Source organism: Coenobita brevimanus, chromosome 78 (assembly GCF_032717465.1).
Source record: "Coenobita brevimanus isolate Jiangsu-jjx chromosome 78, ASM3271746v2, whole genome shotgun sequence".
NCBI lineage: Eukaryota > Metazoa > Arthropoda > Malacostraca > Decapoda > Coenobitidae > Coenobita > Coenobita brevimanus.
In genome coordinates this window covers 38,153,421-38,172,549 of record NC_137031.1, presented here as the reverse complement: position 1 = coordinate 38,172,549, position 19,129 = coordinate 38,153,421, and the positions used below count along the sequence as shown (strand labels likewise).

At 41.5% G+C, this 19,129-nt stretch overlaps 1 protein-coding gene across 1 annotated transcript in view; it reads right to left on the bottom strand.

Annotated features, from left to right (window-relative positions):
* Positions 1-11,081: 11,081 nt before the first annotated feature.
* Positions 11,082-19,129, bottom strand: part of LOC145408809 (uncharacterized) — a 57,238-nt gene continuing 49,190 nt past the window's right edge. The window contains exons 10-13 of the mRNA XM_080279455.1: positions 16,706-16,814; positions 14,739-14,925; positions 13,605-13,787; positions 11,082-11,304 (exon numbers count right to left, since the gene is read on the bottom strand). Of these exons, the coding sequence (XP_080135581.1) occupies positions 11,180-11,304; positions 13,605-13,787; positions 14,739-14,925; positions 16,706-16,814 (604 nt within the window). The 3' untranslated portion in view covers positions 11,082-11,179. The remainder of the gene's footprint in view (positions 11,305-13,604; positions 13,788-14,738; positions 14,926-16,705; positions 16,815-19,129) is intronic.

Genomic DNA, 19,129 nt, shown 5'->3' with positions numbered 1-19,129 from the left:
CTCTTCACCTTTCCGTCCTACTAAAAACTGTCCGGGATCGGGAATACAAACTAACACCAACAAAGAATTTTACAGTCAACTATATACATAGTTTTAAACTACTGAATTATAATACATTTATCATGTATAAAGTATAAAGTACGTAACTCTGCTGCAAATGATAATCTACAGAATTTTTACCGACAAGCATTAGTAACGAGCACATAAAAACCCAAATAAACTCGTCTCTACCCAAGTACGTCATATATTACGTAAATTGCTACCGAAGTTCAACCTGAAGAGGTCTCCTCAGCCTCGTACCAACATTTTCCTGATGTACGCAGTGACGTCACCCGCAGTGGTTCAGTCTACTTCGAAATCGCGGTAATCACCCCGCCAGTCCTCTCCTGAGTACCGGTGGAGACAGGGTTACTGTGCTTCACATATGGCACGTCAACCCCAGCCAAAGATATGCATATTTGGCTTTATACCGTATAACTCTTAACTAATAATGAGATTCAGCAACATCAAGTCGTAGGTGGTGGCGACCAGCATCCACTTACCTGATTTAGTGATGCCTACCTCTTCCTTCACCTTTATCATTCTTTGTCTGCTCTCCTCTCATCCTATTTCTCCTATCTTTCTTATCACCTCTTATTACTCCTCTTCCCTTCTCAAATGGTTTTACATTGACAAACCTAGTTGTTTTCTGGGGAGGGGCACTAACCCTCCTTGATACGTGGGGAACATGAATGGGTGGGTTATATGGTTCTCATTCAGCATATTATCTCCTGGTTTACAGAAATCATTTGGCTTACCACTCAATGTACAGTCACCCTGGAGTAGTCCTACACTGAATGAGTGGATGACGGGAGTCAACATCCTATTCATCTACCTATTGCCAGACTCCTTAATCCCATAAGGGGTGGCCACAAACAAATCATCTCCTTGTCGCCCTGTCCCCATTTTGCTGCCCTCCCCCCAGCTCACACCTGTCTCATATATCTTCACTCTATCCCTCCATCTCATCCTCGGTCTCCTCCTCCCTTTCATCCCCTTCATCTCACTCACATACATTCTCCTCAATAGTCTCTCACTCTCCATCCTCTCCTAAATTTAGACTAAACCACCGATGTGTATTTTTCCTACCACTTTCTGTCATATCCACATCCACACAATAAAGCATTTCTTCACGCCCTCATTTGTCAGTCTGTCTCTCCATGTGACTCCATATGCTCCTCTCAAATAACTCATTTCCACTGCTCTCACTCGTGACTTGTGTCCTACCAACAAGGTCCAAGCTTTGCTTCCATACATTAGAGTTGGTATCACAATACTATCATGCAAGGACTTTCTTACTTCTATGCTCACATCCCTATTTCTTATCACTGCTTTCAAAGAACCAGCAACCTTTCTTCCTTGTTGTACCCTTTCTAGCACTTGCTCCTCCAAACTTCCATCCATACTCATCACACTTCCCAAGTTCTTAAATGCACTCACATTTTCCATTTCCTCATCATCCAACCTCACTGTGCATTCAGTGAATTTCTCACAAAAACCACAACCTTATTCATCTCTACATTCATCTTTAGATTCCATTTCTTACACACTCTCCCAGATTCATTCATGAAGCCTTGCAGTTCCCCTTCACCTTCACTTAAATTAACAATAATCATCTGCAAACAACAGAACAGGAAGTTTCCAAACACTGGCCTCTTTTATTGAGGCTGCTACAACATCCACTGTTCTACCTTGATCTCTTTTATAACCCCATCCATATACACATTGAATGACTGTGGAGACATGACACATCCCTGTTTTAATCCAACATTCAAACAGAAAAATTCACTCATTTGACCATCCACACATACTGCAGCCTTAGTGACCTCATACATATTCTTCATGGCATTCATCAGCTTCCCATTTAATCCACACATTCTTAGTATTCTCCACATTCCTTGTGTAACCACCCTGTCATATGCTTTCTATAAATCCATCAAAGCCACATACAACTTCTTTCCCTTCTCCAGAAACTTTTCCACTAAGATCTTAGGATGAGCATCAGATCTACACAACCTCTTCCCTTCCTAAAATGTCCCTGTGCTCCTCTAATTCCTCTGTTATTTCCATAACTCTGTAAATAAGTATCCTATCATATATAGTACTTTTCCTATTACATTAAGAAGACAAATGCCCTTCTGATTACCACACACTTCTTTTTTCCCCTTTCCTTTGTACAGGAGAAAATTATACCTGACTTTCAGTCTTCCAGGACTCTACTTTCCTCGTAGGTCAATCTGCACATTATCTTCCGTATCCATTCTACTAATATCACTCCCCCGTGCTTCTGCATTTCACCACACATTCTATCAATTCTTGGAACTTTCCCCAATTTGACTTTCTTCATTGCTTCCACTACTGCCATCCTACTGATCTCTTCCTCCCTTCTCATCTTCCTCCTTCTCCCAGCCATTCCCCAGCCAATTATACTTGCAATACTTTCATTCTCTCTGTTTAACAATTCCTTAAAGTGCTCTCTGCATCTGCTCACTTTTTCTCCCTCTTTCACTGTCAAGTTACAGTTTTTATCTTTCACTCTCCTACTACCTTCCTTATCACCCTGTCTAACTTACCTCATCCTGTAACATTGTCTTATTTCTCTACATTTTACACTTAAATTCCTTCCAAATTTCTCATCAACTCTTTTCTTACTCTCTCGTACTAATCTTTTCCTCCCATTTCCTCTCTACGTATAGATCTCTATTCCATCTCTCAACTTCCTCCATGCCTCTGCTTCCATCCACTCACTACAGAGTTTATTTTCTTTTGTGCCACAGCTTGTCTCACCTCTTATGCTGCTCCTTGCACCCTATTTTGTCTTCTCTTCACCTTATACACCACCTCACATGCTGCACAGATTTCTTCTGTGAATATCTTCCACACACCTTCCACATCCCCCACCTGCTCCAAATCATAATTACCCAGTCACTCCTCCACTTCTCTTTTATATTCTGCCTTTTTTCCTCCTATTGTAACCTTTCCACCCTCCTTGTAAGAACTACTTCCTCCTCTCCTTCCTTTCTTCTATTCCTCCACTTCATTTCAACCTTGACTTTCACCACCACCAAATGGTGGTCAGAAATTCCACTCCCCCAACCTCTACATGCTCTTGCATCCATTACACACCTTCTCATTCAGTCATCCATACACAAATACTCAGTCATTGCCTTCCATTCATTCAGTTCGCCACCCACCCTTCTCATCACTCGCCACGTATACCTGTGGATCATTTTGTGTCTGAAGAGAGTACTGGTTATCATGAACCCCCTCCAGGGACAAATGTCCACTAGAGCACTGCTATTCTCATCCACATCTGCAGGCACACCTCACTCACCAACTATATACTTCATCCATCTTCACATTCCCTACTTGTCCATTCATATCTCCAGTCAAAAACACTCTCTCATTCCTTTCAAACTTTTCCATGCACGCTTCCACATTTGTTCAGAACTCTTCTTTCACTCTGCTTGCATGATCTTGCGCTGGCACATACAAACACTCAATTACCCACATTTGTAGCCAACTTTCAATCTTACCCACACAATTCTTGAGCCAACTGATCCATACTCTCCTCTATTCTCCATCCATCTCTTGTACACAACCATACACACTCCTTCTTTTGCCCTCTCATTCTCACACACTCCCGTGCATATCCCTCATCCATACTCCCATTCTCTCATACTTTCACCTTTCCATTTAGTTCAGTTAATCCACATACATTCACTTTTGCACCCCGAAGCACCTGGACAATCTCTCTCTCTCTCACCTCATCATTTGCATCCCTTATATTCCATGTCATAATCCATACCATGTTCTTTGTTCGATCCATAGCTGTCACCTATTGGTCAGTCCTGGTCCAAGGATTCTTGTTTGTATTATTATACCTCATACCAATTAATCTGGCCAGGCATGTATGGCAACACTGTTCCAGACGAGATTCTGATTGGCTGGAGGTGTTTGTTCGATTTCGTTGTTGCTAAAACTGATACTCTTTTTATTATCAGATGTGATACTGAGTTTGTCGACAATACAATCGTCAAAAGCAATAAGAAATCCGTTATATACTTATCAACAATGAAATTTTTTTAGGAAGATAGAGATATGAGTCAACAAAGTATTATAACAGTCCAAGTCAAGGTCAGCATTCGAACAATTCCTTTAAATCTCTGACACTTCGTAATATAACAGAAAATTAAGGAAACCTGCTTAATCTACAGTAAGTGTTGGTATAACACACATTTAAATTTCAAGATCAGTCCGCACCCTTAAATCGTGCCACAACTCTGAATAATTAAAAATTCTAATGAAAAGACGAGTTCTGCGGGGAGGGAGGTTTGAAAAAAAATTGTGAAAAATCAAAGTAGGCTAAAGGAAAACTATTTCATATATCCTCTATTATCACAGTACGGACTGATCTTAAAATTTAAATGTGTTATACCAATGGTTAGATTAAGCAGGTTTCCTTAATTTTCTGTTATATTACGGAGTGTCAGAGATTTAAAGGAATTGTTCGAATGCTGACCTTGACTTGGACTGTTATAATACTTTGTTGACTCATATCTCTACCTTCCTATGAAAATTTCATTGTTGTTAAGTATATAACGGATTTCTTATTGCTTTTGACGATTGTATTGTCGACAAACTCAGTATCACATCTGATAATAAAAAGAGTATCAGTTTTAGCAACAACGAAATCGAACAAACACCTCCAGCCAATCAGAATCTCGGCAGGAACAGTGTTGCCATACATGCCTGGCCAGATTAATTGGTCAGGTATAGTTAGTTGTTTTCGGGGGAGGGGCACTAACCCTCTGTCAACCCACTTGTTGTCGCATAAGGAAAACTTGTTGGTTAGTTGTAAGGTTACCACCCAGCGTTACAAATGATTTCCTAGTTTACAGGAAATCATCTGGCTTGCCTTTCAATGTAGAGCTACCCTAAAAACAGAGTACTGCCACAATAAGTGGGTGGATGATGGGCATCTCCATCTACCACAGAGTAATATGATTACTGTATATACACAAAGGTCTGTCACACATCTGTGGTTGTCTATGTTCTGGACTGCTGAATCACTTGATTATTTGACAAACTTGTATTTACCCGGTACTTTGGATACACCCCAGTTTGTGTGTGCGTGAGTGCATGAGTGCGTGCGTGCGTGATTGTGTGTGTGTGTGTGTAATTCACCGGGTCGGTCAGGATCACTTGATGGTCGTGATCATCAGCTTTTTACCCTCCCGGAAGGGAGCTGAGAACTCATATAGTCCGATCTAAGGGCAAGGCTGTGACCTTCACACATACACCCGTCCCCTTGCTCCAGGGGGACAGTAACCACCCACTTCATCAGTGAAACTTTTCGCAACCCGAGCGAGGCGCGAACTCCCGTCCACCAGTTGGCAAACGAGAACGTTACCACTGCACCAGCTAGCGGTGTGTGTGTGTGTGTGTGTGTGTGTGTGTGTGTGTGTGTGTGTGTGTGTGTGTGTGCGCGCGCGCGCGTGCGTGTGTGTATCATGTAATGTTTTAAACAACATGGCATCGAGCATTCCAGCTGAGGGTGATGGTCTTTTCTGAGTGACTGTATCAGAAAGAGGACAAGCATAAAAAATCTTAGCATATTTTTGAAGGAATAAGAACTTCATTCATTTTTCATTTTAAAGGCCCTATACAGTATCTTGAAATCACAAGGAACTGTGGGTAATAGGTCTGGATGTGAGACTTCATAACTATGGGCAAAATGCAAACATCAAAAACCTGAAATCCACTTGGTTAAAGCAAGCAATATTCATTCTTTGAACCACATGATGTACCGTACCATATTCAATTCTGGTATGCTTCCTGCGTTGAGGACTCTCATGTACCTGAGAATGCAGTAAGTCACTTCACATGACAAATGAAAGTAGCCATGGGACTCTACAGAAAAACAAAATATACCAGTATGGTTCATCTACTCTCATCCACTGACCTACTGCCAAAGTGGAGTGAATAACCTAGTGTAGTTAATTATACTGTAATTTTTATTTACAACTATGAGTATATACAGAACATATTCAAACTCATTTTATTGTGAAAATGCACTAATAAAATGATGATGTGTGGAATGAGGCATGGATGAGAATGTGATATTAAACTGCTATGCCCAGTTTATTGAATACTGGGTAACTGATATGTATGAGCTGAATCAAAACGTACATATCTGATTGCTTACTAATATTCATCAGCTTTGTACTATATCCATAAAATGTATCCTGCTGCATGTGATGTCATGTCCAGACAAAAATGACTTCAGCAAGTGTTATGAGGAGGACACTATCAGAGCTACATTGCTACTGACTACAGTGTATTACTGTAGCTGTGTCCGGCTGTCACTACGTAACTCTCATTGTCAGGGCTTCTTATGAGATCTTCAGTTATAATCAGTGAGTACCGGTACTGTAATGTGTTCATCATATCCATCACAGCTGGTATCATTACTCAAGGAAGTCAACAGGAAAGAATGACCTGACAGTCAATGAACATGACTGATGTATGATGATCATAAAAGGCTGAAATTACCTCAGTTGTAAGTTTGTAATAGTTTTGTAATTTAAAGGGGAAACTGGCACATATATTATTAGCAGACCCAGAATATCTACAAAGGTTATCTGTCTATCTATCTGTTTATTGCCAGACGCCTTAATCCCATAAGGGGTGGCCACAAATAAATAGCCTCCATGTCGCCCTGTCCCCCACCATTTCATTACCCTGCTCCCAGCTCACACTCCCCCCTCTTATATACCTCTCCACTCCATCCTTCCATCTCATCCTTGGCCTCCCCCTCCCTCTCCCCCCTTCCACCTCACTCACATACACTCTCCTCATCAGTCTCTCACACTCCATCCTCTCCACATGGCCAAACCACCTCATATGTGTTTCTCCTAGTGCTTCCAGCACATCCACACCACAATGCTCCTTCGCTATGCTCCTTCACTTCCTCATTTGTCACTCTGTCTCTCCATGTTACTCCACAGGTTCCTCTCAAATAACTCATTTCCACTGCTCTCACTCTTGACTTCTGTCCCTCCAACAAATTCCATGGTATCACGAGACTGTCATGTAGTAACTTTTTCACTTCCAAGCTCAGTTCCCTGTTTCTTATCACTGCTTTCAAGGAACCAGCAACCTTTCTTCCTTGTTATACCGTTTCAAGCACTTCATCCTCTAAACTTCCATCCATACTCTTCACACTACCCAGGACCTTAAATGCACTCATATTTTCCATTTCCTCCTCCTGCAACATCACTGTACATTCACTGACTTCACTTCTCTCAAAGACCATAACTTACTCTTCCCTACATCCACCTTTAGATTCCATTTCTTACACACTCTCCCAAACTCATTCACCAAGCCTTGCAGCTCCCCTTTGTCTTCACTTAACAACACAATATCATCTGAAAACAACAGTACAGGGAGTTTCCAAACACTGTCCTCTCTCATTAGGGCTGCTCCAACATTCACTACCCTACCTTGTATCTCTTTTATAACTCCATCTATATACAGACTGAACAACCAAACAGACACGAAACATCCCTGTTTCAATCCAACTTTCAAACAGAAAAATTCACTCAGCTCACTATCCATATGCACTGCAGCCATAGCACCCTCATATATACTCTTCACGGCATTCAACAACTTCCCATCTACTCCATATATTCTTAATACTTTCCACAATCCTTGTGTATCCACCCTGTCACATGCTTACTCCAAATCCATGAGGGCCACATACAACTTCTTTCCCTTCTCTATAAACTTTTCCACTAAAGATCTAAGAATGAATATCTGATCTACACAACCTCTTCCCCTCCAAAAACCCCCCTGTTCTTCTCCAACTAATTCCTCTGTTATTTCCCTAACTCTGTCAATAAGCATCCTATCATTACTTTTCCTATTACACCAAGAAGACAAATGCCCCTATGATTACCCTTTTTCCCCTTTTCCTTTGTACAGGAGAATAATTATACCTGACTTCCAATCCTCCAGGACTCTACCTTCCTCCCAGGCCAATCTGCACATCTTCCACACCCATTCTACTACTATCTCTCCTCCATGCTTCAGCATTTTACCACACCATCAATTCCTGTGGCTTTCCCCATTTTGACTTTCTTCATTGCTTCCACAACTTCTATCCTACTGATTTCTTCCTCTCTTCTCATATCCCTCCATCTCCCAGCCACTTATACTTGCAATACTTACATTCTCTATGTTCAACAATTCCTTAAAGTGTTCTCTCCATCTGCTCACTTTTTCTTCCTTCTCCACTAGTAATCTACCATTTCTATCTTTCACTCCCCGACTAACCTCTTTAAAACCCTAACTCTCTTTACCTCTTTCCAGAATATTTTCTTACATTCCCTCCACTGTACACTCAAATTCCTTACAAATTCCTCATCCACTCTCTTCTTACTTTCTCTTACTAATCTTTTCACCTTTCTCTTCCTCTCTACATATAACTCTTCCATTTCTCACCTTCTTCCACACCACTGTTTTTCATCCACTCACTATATGCTTTCTTCTTTTCTGCCACAACCTGTCTCACCTCTTCACTCCACCATGCTCTTCCCCGCACCCCCATTCATCTTCTCTTCATCCCACAAACCACCTCACATGCTGCACAGATTTCTTCTGTGAATATTTTGCACACACCTTACATATCCCCCATCTGCTCCATTCCATATTTACCCAATTGCTCCTCCTCTTCTCTCTTATATTCTGCCTTTTTTTCATCCTCTTGTAACCTTTCCATCCTCCTTGTATGAACTACTTCCTCCTGTCCTTCCCTTCTTCTATTTCTCCATTGCACTTGAACCTTTTTAAATTGCCATTACAAATACTGTACAGTAATGTCTGGTATAGCTAACAAGAGTCATATACAGAAAGTGACACTTTGATGTGGTGGAAAAATATGTTCTCACATACTCAAAACAGAGTTTCTCTTATTTAAACAGTTTGTATACCATCAAGGAAATTCATAACATATTTATCACACCAACAAGGGGCTAGAAGCAGTCTAGGCTACAGTCTCTTCCTGACTGATGATTCTCAATTAGGTTACCTGAGCCAGTGATTAATGACATAATAAGGTCTGGGATTGGATAGGGATAACCAAGGCATAAATGAAATAAAAAGCACTCAGAGGGTGCATACTTCCATCAATTCCATTGCCATTAAAAAGTATCCTGATCCAGATCCGTGAAGATATTGTGTGGAATACATAGGATCCGGATCAACCCCAAAATTTAATAAACTGTTCCTTGACTATGGCCCACTTGTCCACAAAATTTTATTGAAATTCACTGAGAACTTTTGGAGATATTGTGTGAGATACACGAGTTCCAGATCCACCCCAAAATTTAATAAATTCTTTCTTGGACCCCCCTCCACAAAATTTCATTGAAATTCATTGAGAACTTCTGCAGATATTGTGAGGGATACATAGGACCTGGATCCAGATCCCAATCCGCCATCAAATGTAATAATTTCTTTCTTGGCCCATGGCCCACCCTTCCACAAAATTTCAGTGAAATTCACTGAGAACTTTTGGAGTTATCATGTGGACAAACAAACAAACAAACAGACAAACATAGGTGAATACATAACCTCCTCCAACTTCTTTGGCAGAGGTAATTATGAATGCTGATGTAGGTTCATACCTTATCCAAAGAAAACGAATGCTTATGCTATGACTCACAATACAGTACTAAAAAAACAAAAAAGTATGAATGATATTCATGTTACTTCGTAAGGAAAATGAATGACTTCTTGGAAGCCTATGAATTGTTACAGTATAAAATTGTTTAGTACCATAATAAAATAATATAGACATGAAATTAAAACAGGTACGATTGGGCAAAGGAAATTTAAAATACCAGTGCAGGTACAGTATGCTTGCACAGTATACGAGTGGATAGGCAGACCTGGTCCTCGTGCACTGTGAATACATAATCTTATGGGAAAAATTACATATAGGCAGCACCCCCTCATACCATGACATTTTTTAACCCTTTAAGACATACACTACAGATACAGCTACAATAAGAAAAATATGGTCAGTCACCTTAACAACAGTAGACAACAGGCCTGATGGACTTTAATGACTGGGGTTCCGAGGCACGGCAACACACTTAGAGTGCCCCTGCCGCCACCCCAGCCGCACCACGCTTGTTTAACGGTTGCCAGTGTTGTATTATTCCCGGCTTTGACGAAGAAATTTACTGCCTGTCAAGTGTTACATTTCTTCCAGAATGCAGCAACAGTCATTATGGTGGGGGTTGCAGGTATGCCAGGTGAAGCAGGTGAGTCAGGTGGGGCTATGGAGGTGGAGGGGGAGGCACCTGGTGAGTCAGGTGGGGCAGTGGAGGAGGGTACGGCAGCAGGCGAATCAGGGGAGGTGGTGAGAGGAGGATCCTCCATCTCCTCCTTGCTACTGTTCACATTTTTGGCAATTTCCTTCATCTCTTCTTGTTTGTCTGTTTCATTCCTTATCTTGTTACGGACATACTGGCAGTATAATAACTTGGCATTCGCGAAGTAACCGTCATTGAAGTGAATCCAAACATTATTATAGCAACTGGATAACTATTCTAACTTACCATTATTGCCAAAAACGTTATTGTCAAAGTCGTTACTGGCGAGATCTTACTGTAGACTCCTCTTGTGCACCTTCCCCATGAGCCTCTAAGTCACTATTGGCACATTATACGAGGAGGGGGGTCGCATAGTCAGGGAAAATAGTGGTTTTGGGCCACTCCTTGCCTCTGCCTCGCGTATTGTGGGCTAAACTTGCGCATTCAAAGTTTATTGTTATGATTTTTGGTCATTCGTGTACTATGCAATTCGCACAGTGATCACGCGTACTATGCGAGCGTACTGTATACCTTTGACACAACATGTCTGCTTGGCTGTACTACTGCATTTATACTTAATAATGGTTACAGATATGTTACTGTACAATTACCTTTTGAAATGAAACATATAAAAATATGAAATGATTACTATCTTATAAGAAAAGTCAATCTGGTACAAAGCGATAATCTGTCGGAATCATATGAAGTGATTTTAACCATTAATGAAATACGAGTCTTGTGACAGCTTTGCCTTTCAATCAAGTATCTTTGTGAATATGCTTCCTGTCTGTATCTGATCTCTTGTGTGTCTCCTTGACCAAGAACAGTGGCAGCAGAGTTAAGGAGACACAGGCCAGCAACACGTAGCTCACCCACAAGTGCTCTGTCAAATGAAAACAAGAAGGGTTAAATTTGCAGTACTCTACTAGAATGGATGCTCAGGTCTAATACTTACAAAAAAAAAAGTCACCCCCCCATTATCTCTTTAAGGTGTATGAACTTAAGGGTAATTTATCTGCATCTCAAAGAGAGTAATATGGGACTGGGCTGTTCATCATTATCTCTGGTGCCTTGCTTCCTCCAGGGAAACCCCAGAAAGATGGCTGTGACAGAAGCATCTTCAGGCTACCTTATCCTCACACACCTTTCTCACTCTCAAACGCTCCTATTCTTCTTCGTACTCTTTCTTCAATGCATTGTTCCACTCATTTCTTCCACACCACACACGGTATGCCTCTATGAAGAATGCCCTCTAAATCACTTTCACACACTTTCTCTGGCATTGTATCTTTGTACACTTCCATGGCCCTTCAATGTACTGTACAGGTATTTTTCTTTATCCACACAGCAGTTCTACATCTCTCTCCTATACCTTTTTCTTCTATTCCATAATGTCCATAAATATCACTACTTCTTACACCCTCCACATGCCTACAGCTGTTTTGATGCCCACAACAAACTCCCTCCTTCATTAAATTTATCTAACACATTCCATAATTCTTCCCAATCCACCCTAGCACAAGCCTTCTCTACGTCCATAGATGCAACATACAGCCTCATATTCTTTGCAATGCATTTTTCCACTAAAAACCTCAACATTAATATCTGGTCTACACATCTCTTACCCTTTCTAAATTCACCGTTCTTCACATATGTTATCTTCCGTTATCCTATGTGCCCTCTCTATTAGCACCCTACCATGCCCCTTTCCTGGTATACTCAATAAACTTATCCCTCTGTGATTCTTACATGCTTCCTTACTCCCTTTTCCTTCATACAATGGATGTTTCCTCCAGTCTTCTGGAAATTTCTCTGTCTTCCACACCGATCTACACAAACTGTCCATTATACTGATGGCCTCATCACCACCATACTTCAACATTTCTCCACCAATGCCATCTACTCCTGATGCCTTATGTAACTTCAGATTAGTAACTGCTGTAAATACAGTATTTCCCTTCTGCTAACTGGTTCCTGTTTCACTAGTGTGCCACCTAGCTATTGGAAGATGAAAATGACTACAGTATCATCCTCTCACTTGATGTGGTGCTGCCTACTTCGTCCTTCACCTTTATATTCTATTTCTGTGTCAGCTTTCCTCTCCTCCTACTTCTCACTTTCCTTCCAGGCACTTTTTATTATTGTACTCTTCTTTCCAATTCACATGGCTCTGCAGTGGGTGACAAACCTAATGGTTTCTGTGACCCAGGAAACCATTTACAATGCTGGATGGTAACCATATAACCAGACAATGGGGTGAAGTGGAGCCTACTGTTGTGCCCCTGCTCATTGGGTGGAGAGATGCAAATCTGGCATCCACCCAGGAACCAAACTTCTACATCATTCCCCACATCTTGTTGTGCCTAGGTGCTGTCAACCACAAGGGAACATTAGTTCACTACAGGCCTTGCAGGGGCAGTTGCTTGCCTTTAGTTAATGGGTTGGCTTGGCCTCAATAAGTAACAACTGCTTCATTCTTATCTGCCTCTGCCAAATGGCTAAAGTACTCTCTGTCTCTTAAACTGCATCATGCTCATTTTCCAGTACCCTTCTATTCTTACTCCGAAGCTTACCCCCATCCCCCCATTCACCTTCAGTCCTCCAGCTTCCTCTACTGTCTCATAGTACAGTATTTCTTTTGTATCATTCTTGTACTGATCACATATCTTACTGTCAGAATCAATGACTCACTTTCTGGCTTCTTTTATCATTTGTTTTACTCTCTCTTTCAGTCTTCTATATTCTTGCTTCCTTTTTTTTCTCGCATCCTGAGGTACACTTCTATGAAGCAACTTCTTCCATGCCTCCTTTTTCTCCTCCAAAATTACATCTACATCACTATTAAATCAAGCATTATCCCTCTTCTTAGCTCTTTTTACAATTTTCTTACCACATACTGCTTCAGCGGCCTCTATCATACCGTTCTTCACAACTTTCCACGTTTCCTCTATTTCTTTCTCTTCATTTAGCTCCACAGTCAAACCCCAATCTGTCTCACCTTCAACTAAATCTTTCAGGCTGTTATTGCTATCAAACACGGATCTAAAATTACAGCTGTATGCTATTTCAGTATGACAGTATGTGTGTGTGTACATGCATGCAAAAATGTGAGGGTGTGTGTGAAAAACTAAGGTACAGTAATTTTACTTGTAGGTCTCATCCATGATGCTTGAGCGTACTCACTGATATTAGGTATCTGGAAGATCCCAAGGAAGACAAGAGCTACCACATTGAAGACAAAGGTGAGGGTGGCCCCTGTGACACTTTCAGGTATAGGGTAACCCAGCTCCACTGCCAACTCCACCAGTAATGGGACAGTGGCATATTCGAAGCATAGCCCGCCAGACACTGCTATATAAACCTGAGCTGCAGAGAATAAGAATTCTTGGTTAGAGGACTGAAAAATTTGACAAGAAGACTGAAGACTTGCAAAGGAGACTGGATTATTCAGGTGCAATACAGTATATTATGGCATACAGTACTGGCAGCACAGCCTTGCAGACAGTTCTACACAAACCTGAACTACACCACCCCTGCAAGGATGGAGGATCAGACTGAACAGTCTGTCAGAAAACTAGAGAATTCAGTTACAATACTGGAGTATTCAACTGAGTTACAGTCATGTATTTTGAACAATGATAATAACAAAGATTGTCATCATCCCCCCAAATTAAATTCCCAATCAAAAGATGGGGTGAGGCAGAATCTGGAATCAACAAACATATGAAAACAAATTACTAAAGTACAACAACTATCAAACAAACCAAGCAATTTGGCTACACAATCACTCACACCTCATCCATGCCGTTGCTGATAAAGATGACTGTTGTCATTACTTAGGGTTATTATTTTAACTTGATTGTTGACAGAATGAACCCATTCTACAAGCATTTATGAATCAGACTTGAATAATAAGTGAATGGAAGTAAAGCCTAGTTCACTGATCACTCAATTAATAGTTCTACTTTTATGCTATACCCTTACTTCTTGATTGTACACAATGTACTTTACTGTATATGGTACAATTACTGCACTATGCTACAAAACTATTGTACTATGTGGAAGGAATCATATCCCCTGCTGTCAGACACAGGAAATTGTAGGATGAGATCTCAAGAAGGGACAACAGGATCTGGTAACTTGACTGGGATGCTGCAGGAGACCATGCAGCAAGAAAAGTAATCACAAAATGAACAAGGGTGACTCATTTAGGCATGGTACACAACTCTTCAATATCTATGTACTGCTGTACTACTGCTATGACTGCTTCCCACATCAACAACTGGCTATGTGAGTGATACAGTCCTTTTTCCTTACCTAGATCAGTGGCAATGACTTTGGTGGAAAGAAGCAAGAACCACAGAAAGAAGCAGGATGAGAGACCCAGCAGCACCATGATTGTAACTCTCAGGTGGCCATACATCCGGTCAGCGATCCGGGCAGTGATGAAGGACCCTATACATGAACACACCACAGCCACCACCGCCACTCCCATTGCTTGCTCCTGGAAAAGGAGGTAGAATAAAATATCCAGTTCCATACTCCCCTTTTTGAGGTGCAGAAAACAGGCTATGAGACAAAGCTACTGTAGTCCATAACGCTTAAGGATAAGCGACCATCCTATCCCCTTGATGGCATTACTGTGCATGAATGAAAAACTTCCAGCTACCTTTTAAGGTTTTTGAACCAATGCACAGAGTATCTGACCTTCACCATAACAGCCACACATGCCATGATGACCACTAGCTTATCAGGCGTAAGATACATATGAAAATTTTAACTCATGGACTGATGCAGGGGCCTACAAAAAGCAGGGTTTGAGGTGTGGCAAAACTGCCAATTTAGTGACCATTTTAAAATAATTTAAGTGTACATCATAACCTTGGAAACAGTAGTACACACCCACACTCAACTCACCACAGTTACAGAATTATTGGTGCTGAAAATTTCTCAGTTAGCAGGAAACTGACAATCCTGTCAAAGCCTCAGTAAGCTGCCAGTTAGTCCAGTAAGCCACTACTCGAAAGTGACATGCTACTTCAATAGTTTATTTAATCTTTCCCTCTCTTCCCTTAGCCACTGTCAGCCTCACATTAGATTTTATCATCAAAAACTGTTTTTTTGAGACAGGTTTGAGACTTCCTCAGGGGCTAATGCCAAGGTAAATGGATCAAGAAGTGTAAGAATGTCATTCATAGTAGCTACTCTTACATTGTTTCTGGGCTCCAATCGGGGAGGTGGCGGAGATAAGGGAAGATAGAAAGTCTAATATCCCATAAAAACTGCATGATGCTGCTCCTGTGAGATTCTTCATGGGGCTTTGTTAAAAATTTCTCTCATGTAAGGTTGTTTGCATGCCCCTGGAGTTGACTAATATTGGGTAACTTGCATGCAATGGATTAATATTTGGGAGAAAACATGATGGTACATAAAAGGTAATGACTATCAAGCACAAAAGTACAAAATTGTACTGTATTACCAGTAATTATGCAAAGAATATGCACTCTTGATAAGATAAAAATATCACTTGACACAGCAAATAAATGATGATCTATGTTTGGTACAGTTACATTCATTTGTCCTTAAGAGTACAGTATGGAGTTCTGAATTACTACAGTATACTGAAGTGAAATTCCAATCTGCTAGGTTACTAAATACCTGTACAGTACCTTACTGTACATCCCTAGACTCTGACTCAGTACAGTATTTAAGAGAGAGTAAATGAGTAAATAATCCTGATCATACAATGATTCTCAAGAGTTGTAACATGAGACTGATAAATGGCTTATTCATCTGCAGTTTTACATGTATAATCAATAATACTATGCTCCATTTTTTGCTTACTTTGGCAAACGATCCCATACATACAGCATTTTATAATTACCCTGTACAAAACCCCTCTGCAAGTCTTCCACTGACATACCATAATATTTTCTAAAATGAAAAGTACAGGTATAAATTATAAATAACACGACATGGCAGAGTGCAGTGTCTGCTTTAAAGTGAGGCTGTGTTGATCCTGTCAGTACAGTATAATATTTTTTTCTCTTCCTTGCAACCACCAAGCAGTTCTTACAGCTTAGGGTAGATCTCTCAGACAGAAATAATATCTCCAAGTCACTTCAGCCTGATGACTGTCTTATTTTTGCTAAGGCCACATGACTTCTTTCAGCTTAAAAAAGAGCTTGTCCTAACATTAATGGAGTTAAAGGAGCCTAATGGTGTGTGGAAGCACTGTACTGGCAATATGGGATCTATTGTATGAACAACATAAAATGACTCACCTGGTGTATGTCAATCTCCAACAAGGACAAAGTTAGCACTCCAATCCAGACGACAGGAACACCAAAGGAGAATGCATATACAGCCAGCACCAGCATCAGTGGACGATTTCTAGTAAAATGGATAATCAACATCATCATCTTCATCCTCACTGCTACCATTGTCATTGTTATCATCATCATCATCAGCAGCAGCAGCAGCACCATCTCCATCACCATCACTCACCATCATCATATGCTTGTTACCCACTAAAAAACTGAAGTGAGTAGCATCCAGAAACAGCAGTAGAATAGTAGAACATAAGAAAGGGAAAGCTATCAACACAATCCTCTGTGAAATGGATAGAATATCCATAAGCCATTCTCATCAGTCAAGCCTTCAAAGTTTCTGACTCCATCTAAAAAGGCATAACATCCATCCAATTTCTTGGTCTGTTTGTGACTCTTAAAGCTGCTTTCCCCGTGGGACTGATCTTTTTTATCATCTACCAGGTTAAAAAGAGGTACAAGCTTTGCCATGTGTACCTGCATACACATTACGTCTATCCATTCCTATTCTTTATCAATTCTTTAGCTGTTCCAACTACCTTACCTCATGGGACCCCAGCAAACAGATGAGGGGGGGGAGACCCCCTAGTCCAGACCCTCCTTTTGATTCGCATCGTGGTAGTGCAGAGGACATGCGAGCCTGAGGCTCCAAGCATGGGTTTAACCTTCGGATGGCGCTGCGGGTGGGGGCTTGGAATGTTCTTAGCCTTTCAATGGATGATCGACTGCCTTTGTTGTCACGAAAGTTGAGGCGACTGGGGGTTGGCATAGCTGCACTCTCTGATGTGAGGCAACCTCAGAATGGTGAGATCAGTAGCGATGGCTAAACATAATACTGGTCTGGCCGTGACAATGGTGCCCATTTAAGGGGTGTTGCTGTGGCAACTGCTGCTCACTTTGTCTCTTGTGTCGACAGGGTTACTCCAGTTGATGAGCGCATAATGCTGGTGAGATTGAAGCATTCCTTGGGCTTCACCTCTCTTACTGCAGTGTACGCTCCAACAGGATGAGTGATCTTGAAGAGAAAAAGCTATTAAACACCAAACTTTACTCTGTTGTGAAACAACACCCCACACAGGATACACTCCTGGTCTTGGATGACAAATGCAGTTGCTGGTACTGACAGGGAGACTTCAGGGATAAGTTCAAGAATTGCTGGATCCTGGTTCCAGTGGCCAAATCTTCACCGGCGGGCTTGGTATCCCAATATCAGAGGGGTTGCCATGAAGATTGATTACATTCTTGTTAGTACTTGCTGGAGGATCCTTCAGAACTGCAGGGTTTTCAAGAGAGCAGATTTCCTTGCTATTGATCACAGACTTGTTGTTGTTACTCTAAGGCTACAAATCAAACCAGAGAGATTCTCAAGATGGCACCAAAAAAGTTCCATCTTGAGAAATTCAGTGATGAGAAGTGTGCATATGAGTAAGCGGTGGTAGTCTCAAGTCAGTTTGAAGTACTCAGTACTGTTAAGGATCCTGCTGAACGATGGGATACCTTTAAGCATGCTACCTTGGCAGCAGCTGATGAGTGTATTGGAGATGGTCAGAGATCAAGGAGGGGATTCATCTCACAGGGGATGCTAACCACAACTAAGGAAAGTCGTGCTGATAGACTGGCTTGGGATCAGGGACAGCACAGACTTCTGTCTCGATGGACACGAGTTTCACTGAGGGGGGAAAAGGGGAGGTATGTCATGGAAATCGCTGAGGAGGTGGAAGGTCATCTTTCATGCAAATGACCTTCGACCCGCCTACCGAACCCTGAAGAAGCTCCATTCCAGACCCATCTCTTAGGATAACTCCATTCGGACAACAGATGGATGGCTCGTGTCAGGGGAAGTGAGTACTGAGCTCGTTGGACTGAGTATTCTCAGCAGCTGTATATGGCTGAACCTCCCAGGCAAGAGCTTCCGTAGGCTGGTGTACAACCACTGACTGCTGTCCCACCAATCGATGAAGCCGTGCCTTCTCTAGATGAAATCAAGAAGGCTGTGGCTAGGTTGAAAAGTGGTAGAGCAGCTGGTGTTTGTGACATCCCAGCAGAAATGATCAAAGCTGGGGGCGAAGCCATGATCAAGGGTTTACACACAGTCACGTTTGGGAGACTGGTATCATTCCTCCTGGCTGGACAAAAAGTTTGGTCACCCCTATCCGGAAAGGAAAAGGAGACCAGCATGACTGAAGTAACTACCATGGTCTTACAGCACTCAGTGTGCCAGGCGAAGTTCTTGCATACATCCTCCTGATGCATATCTGGGATTATTTGCTAAAGTTTCAGAGGCCTGAGCAATTTGAATTTATGTCCAAAAAGTCAACTGTTTACCGTATCCTAGCTCTATGAGTTCTTGTGGAACATTATCTTGAGTTATAACAAGGT